This window comes from Staurois parvus, unplaced genomic scaffold, assembly GCF_062004578.1.
Source record: "Staurois parvus isolate SC_StPar_1 unplaced genomic scaffold, SC_StPar_1.0 ptg000721l, whole genome shotgun sequence".
Taxonomy (NCBI): domain Eukaryota; kingdom Metazoa; phylum Chordata; class Amphibia; order Anura; family Ranidae; genus Staurois; species Staurois parvus.
In genome coordinates, this window is record NW_028318517.1 from 461,618 (window position 1) to 468,260 (window position 6,643).

Here is a 6,643-nt window from a genome sequence, read left to right on the forward strand (position 1 = left end):
CCTCACTCTCTGACTAAGGTCCATGAATAAAGAAATGACCTGGTAGGAGATCAGAGGAGCCATTTCCTAGTTCCCTTGAGGGTGGAATTGTAAGCTCCTCAGAGACCAAGCTGCCTGATGTGGGCGGAGTCCTGGTTTGGGGGAACCAATCAGCTCCTGTCTTGTAATCCTCTTTGTCTTTGTATTTTAGTCCATGGCCGGGAGATGAGGAAAACCTCCGAGGATTGTCTCACTTTGTCTCCAGACTGGAAAGTAGAAGATGAGGACATCACACAGTATAGTCCAGGAGAAAACCCGGCTCCCTCCAATGTCCATCCGGCACCACCCAGTGTAGATGGACCATCGGATTCCTTGTATCCTGAGGAACCTCAGACTGTGCGGGACCGGGCCGGCCTTCCAACAGGGAAGAGCTTCTCCTGTACTGAGTGCGGAAAGAGGTTAAGTTCTACATACCATCTTAATGTGCATAAAAGATCTCACACGGGGGAGAAGCCATATTCCTGTCCTGAGTGCGGGAAATGTTTTTCGCAGAAGTCCAATCTTTACAAACATCAGAGATCTCACACGGGGGAGAAGCCGTATTCCTGTCCTGAGTGCGGGAAATGTTTTTCCCAGACGTCCCATCTTTACACACATCAGAGATCTCACACAGGGGAGAAGCTGTATTCCTGTCCTGAGTGTGGGAAATGTTTTTCAGACAAGTATTGTCTTCACACACATCAGAGATCTCACACGGGGGAGAAGCCATATTCCTGTACTAAGTGTGGGAAATGTTTTTCAGTGAAGTCCAGTCTTTTCACACATCAAAGATCTCACACAGGGGAGAAGCCGTATTCCTGTTTTGATTGTGGGAAATGTTTTTCAGATAAGTATCATCTTTCCAGACATCAGAGATCTCACACAGGGGAGAAGCCTTATTCCTGTCTAGAGTGTGGGAAATGTTTTTCAGTCAAGTCCCATCTTCACACACATCGGAGATCTCACACAGGGGAGAAGCCTTATTCCTGTCTAGAGTGTGGGAAATGTTTTTCAGACAAGTTCAGTCTTCACACACATCAGAGATCTCACACAGGGGAGAAGCCATATTCCTGTCCTGAGTGCGGGAAATGTTTTTTAACAAAATCCAATTTTTCCAAAGATCAGAGATCTCACACAGGGGAGAAGCCGTATTCCTGTTCTGAGTGTGGGAAATGTTTTTCACAGAAGTACAATTTTTCCAGACATCAAAGATCTCACATGGGGGAGAAGCCATATTCCTGCCCTGAGTGTGGGAAATGTTTTTTAGCTATGACCAGTCTTTCCATTCATCAGAGATCTCACACGGAGGAGAAGCCACTTTCCTGTCCTGACTGTGGGAAATGTTTTTCACTGAAGTCCAGTCTTTCCAACCATCAGAGATCTCACACGGGGAAGAAGTCTCACACAGGGTAGATGTATTCTTGTCCTGAGTGCGGGAAATGTTTTTCATGGAAGTTCAATCTTTACACACATCAGAAATGTCACACACTCAGAGATCTCACACAGATATTCCTGTTCTGAGTGCGGAAAATCTTTTTCAGTGAAGTCTAGTCTTCACACACATCAGAGATCTCACACAGGGGAGAAGCTTTATTCCTGTTCTAAGTGCGGAAAGTGTTTTTCATGGAAGTCACATCTTCACACACATCAGAGATCTCACACAGGGGAAAAGTGATATTTCTGTCTGGAGTGCAGGAAATGTTTTTCACAGAATTCCCACCTTTTATAGACATTAGAGATCTCACACGAGGGAGAAGCTGTATTCCTGTCCTAAGTGCGGGAAATGTTTTTCATGGAAGTCGCATCTTTCCAAACATCAGAGATCTCACACGGGGAAGCAGCCACTTTCCTGTACTGAGTGAGGGAAATGTTCCTCACTGAAGTCCTGTCTTCCTGTACATCAGGGGTCCCACACAACCCTGGAGAGGTATTAGTGCCTTGAGTGCGGGAAATGTCTTCTAGATGAATGTTGCTGGACATCCCAGCTCTCATGTGGGGAAGAAGCACACCCTGATATACACCTCAGATATACTCCATGGCTGATCTTCATCCTGGAAGGAACAGTTGATAAGATGAGAGGACCCCAAAGACATGGATGAAGTGCAGTAAATGTCGGGGTGCAGAGTGGTCAGTAGATCCTGGAAATGAAGGACACAACGTCAGCCCTTCTTGGGTGTCGGAGTTGCGTTTCCTGATAATGATATAGCGGGTTACAGAGCTAGAAGCCGGGAGAGCCCAGATCTCGTTATCGGGGAACTTTACACAGACAACAAGAACTTCTGAAGTTGATGTCCTTCATTTCAAGGCTCTACAGAACAGTGGTGACCCCGAAGCGTCTCTCTGTCTTCAGTCCATCCTTCTCCCATCCCCCAACAGGAGGGAAGGAGAACTCCGCCCCAAACTAGGGGGGAACTTTCCTCTCATTATTTCCCTTGGCTTCTGTGTGGGTTTGGGTGGTTGGAGGAGTGCGGCACGAGAGGGAACACCGCTTGTTGTTCTATGTCTACATATGGGGTCTGGGTAGAGGGGATCCACCGGAAAATATTTCTACTCTTTGATTTTGTGCAAATCGTTTCTGTTTTCACTTTGAAGGGCGATATTATGTGTGGTTTGTAAAAGGGATTGGCCCAATAGATACCGCCCCACTTAGAGAATAGATGAACTAATATGACCAGCATTCATTCAGCCATGTCACATGTTGGTCTTTTCATACAGTGATTTCCTATGATCATTGGCTCCATCTAGTGGCATTGAACTGTTTTTCCTGATTGAGGTATTTTGGAAGTAGTACATCATTATGGCCACTAGAGGGAGCTGATGATTATAGGAAGTCACTGGGTTTATTAAAATATGGCCAGAATTTGTCACGGCTGGACACATGCTTGCCACACTCCCCCAACATATTTTTCACATAGACCCCTTAGTTTACTGTGTCAGGGGTGGTTTCATACAAATACCTGAGATCACACTCATACATTTTCAAGTACAGTAGACATTGAAGACATAAATTACATAAAACCACAGAATTAAACCATCCATTGATTTTAACCAAAAATACCTCAATTGGTTATTAGATGACGCTAAGTATCCTAGCAATTAGCACCATCTAGTGTCCAAATTGTCAGGGAACACCCGAACAATTGATTTAGTCAGATAAATCAATCAAATCACAGTGTCTCCAATACAAAAAAATTATTTATAAAAATAATTTAACTGACTTAAGTATTCTGAAAAATTCTTTAAGAACTCAAAGATCTGTGTAGGTATAGACTGCAGAGTATGAAAATCAATATTTATTTACATAAGTCACTTACAAACACCATAAATAATAGTCAGATTGTGATTTACACTGACACTAAGATGTTTCTGTAAAAGCTCTAAAATAGAATGAATTAAATTCAATAATCAGTTTCTTCCTGTAAACATCATAACCAAAGAAAACGGACAATAATCTGTCTCCTGCAGAAGGAATAAACTATGCAGAATAGTCCACCAGTATGGCCTAAGAACAGGAACATTTTTATAAATGACTTAACTTGAAGTGATGTTATCATGGGGAGAGTTATTAGGTTACACAAAGGAATGTGGCAATTAATGTACTAGTCTAAGCAAGCAAAATCAACAGAAAATATGTAATTACCCTCCAAGTATCAGGTAATCTTTTACAGAACTGATGATCAGACTCAAAGATAGCTGCTGATTAATGGTTGGGGTTGAGCTTCCACAAAATGGCGTCTCTTCTTCAGTTGATGAGTGTCTTTAGATGATCTGAGTGTGAGATGATGTCTACCTTCCAGATGGCTGTGTAGATTTTCCTCCCTTTGTCAGTGTTCCTGCCGGTTTTATCTAGTTATGACTTATACACTCATCAAATGTAAATAAACCTGGCCAGGAGGTAGAACCTTCTCTGTGATTGGGGAATCTGATTCTCTAACCCATGTTTACTCAAGCATTACCTCCCATGGCCACTGGGTGTCATCCTTGGATAAGAATTGTCTGGTCTGAGTATATTTGGGGATGGAAGTAACTAATCTGTGATCGGGAAAAATGAATATTTCACTATAATAGATTGTCCCTTGTGAAATCTATAGAATGCCTTGGAGAGTAGATATTATTCCTCATTTACAATCATTACGTTTTGGTGTAACAGTGATTAAATGGAGAATTGTAACTATCAGGAAGTTGGATTACATAAAGCGATTAGAATAATAGTTGTACACACAGAGGAGAGATAATAAAAAGAATAATTTGTATTCTGATCTACTGATTGATTACGGCTTTGGTAGCATGCATACAATATTCCTAACAATACCGATAAACTCCAACACACCAAATATATATCATGGGATTACAAATCAACAAACATACCATAATATACTTCCTACATTCTTATGAGACAATCTGGTATTTTATCCCCATCACGTCTTTTCGTATAATCTGAAATATATGGAAATGAAGGTTTCTTTTTGTACCTTTTCACCAAAACGAAATGAGTCTCAGCAGTGTTACTGGAGTCACCGTGTTACATAGTTACAGAGTTCATCTGGATGGAAAAAAGACACCAATCCATCCAGTCCAACCAACATAAAAAACAAAACACACAAATAGAACATTACATGAGGAAATGCACATCTTACTGTAAAGGTCTCAGTAATCTATAAACAGAAGAATCTTGAAAAGAACTCTCACAGATCTGCAGCTTTGTAGAGTTAGCATTCATAATACGCGGCTCAAAAATGAAAGAAAGACTTATTAATCAAAGTCTAGCATCAAGTCAATGAGACTCCTGAGATATGGATCTGGTCAGGTAAGTAGCAGAGGGGGCTGTTAATCAGTTTCAGCTGCTTTGGTGTTAATGAAATTAACAACAGGTGCACTAGATGGGCAACAATGAGATAACCCTCAAAACAGGAATTTACAGGTGGAGGCCACTGACTTTTTTTCCCTGCTCATCTTTCCTGACTGTTCTTCACTAGTTTTTCTTTTGGCTAAGGTCAGTGTCACTACTGGTAGCATGAGGTCCTACCTGGACCCTACAGAGGTTGCACAGGTAGTCCAGCTCCTCCAGGATGACACATCAATACCTGCCATTGACAGAAGGTTTGCTGTGTCTCCCAGCACAGTCTCAAGAGCATGGAGGAGATTCCAGGAGACGAGCATGGAGGTGATTCCAGGAGGCAGGCAGTTACTCTAGGAGAGCTGGAAAGGGTCGTAGAAGTTCCTTAACCCACCAGCAGAACTGTATCTGCTCCTTTGTGCAAGGAGGGACTTCTTGAGGGTGGCATCCTCTAGTGGGCCCTGGGCTCACTACCCGGCACCATAGAGCTGGATTGGCATTTGCCGTTGAACACCAGAATTGGCAGGTCCAACACTGCTGCCCTGTGCTTTTCACAGATGAGGGCAAGTTCACCCTGAGCACATGTGACAGACATGAAAGGACGTAGCATCTGAAAGTACAGAGCAGCTTCTAGGCTAGAGGTGTCACCTGGATGCCAATACAATGTTGTCACCTATGTAGCCAGAGTTTGCCACCTTCTTGAACCTAGAAGAAGAATCCTAGTCATTTTGGCTACAAGAGTCAGCAGGAGACCGTGAGAAGGCTCCGAAGTGTCTGTCAGCTTTGATTTATATCCACAAATCAAAGGAATGTATTTCATCTCTCATAAAAGCTAAAATATTTGTTGCAGAGAGATGAAAATACTTCCTTATGATTGGACACACTGTAGGCTACATCTGCATGTAAAACTGTATTTGTAGCCCCTGTGGAATCCCAGAGAAACACAGGAAACGGTTCTATGGTGCCTGATTGCAACAGCTGAACAGCGATTGGTTCTGTTGTGTTCGGACTAACACACTGGTGTCGGAAATTCTATCCCTGACCAAGTGATCCAAACCATTCCTGGCCCATTCAGCTCTGGGCACTTCAGAACCCAGAACATCCTATGGGCTGCTACAGGAACACCCCCCAGGGTTGATTGGCCAAGGGCTAATGTGCAGCCCACATCCATATTTCAATAAATTGAGGACCCTGAGATATGGACGGGGTGATTTGTACGGAGCCGGTTCCATGTGACTGGTGAATCGTGGACTTTCTCTGACTTGCTCCAGTCTCAGGATAAATCTTGGTAAAAGTTTTATTTCTGTTTTTATTCCCTTTTATTTTATAATGAATAGCCAATTGTGTGTCTTTTTGTATTTTCTGCAACTTTTTTTTCTTTGTACATATTTAATACACTGCCCACTTTTGGGATATTAAATCATAAAATGAATAAGTGACTTCTGTGTACTAAGCTCGGGCTCATATCTCCGGAGAGATTGTTGTATTGTAGAGTCTATGTGCTCGGTCTAAGTTCATTGCCAATCTGTATGCAATTGTACTGTGTGTTGGCAGATTGCCTGCAGATTGTAACATAGCAGATCTGTCAGACGGAGATCTGTGTGTGTGTGGTGGCCCAGTAGACCAGTCTGTGGACAAACTGTTGGGTGGTGGCAAGCTGCCGTGTGTTGTGTGTCTGGTGTGAGGGGTGTGTGGACAGTGGAAGAGTGATTAACACTGGGGTTCTAGCTTGTAGGATAGCTGGAGGAATCCTAGAAGGGTGTGCCAATTGGTAGACTGCTCCTCAAT

The 6,643-nt window shown here is 42.8% G+C and overlaps 1 protein-coding gene across 1 annotated transcript; it reads left to right on the plus strand.

Annotated features, from left to right (window-relative positions):
* The first annotated feature begins 204 nt into the window (after positions 1-204).
* LOC149445401 (uncharacterized) lies at positions 205-6,290 on the plus strand. Its single transcript, XM_089653814.1, has one exon. It carries the CDS (start codon positions 205-207, stop codon positions 1,429-1,431), a length of 1,227 nt encoding a protein of 408 aa, XP_089509940.1. The 3' UTR covers positions 1,432-6,290.
* The last annotated feature ends 353 nt before the right edge of the window (positions 6,291-6,643 follow it).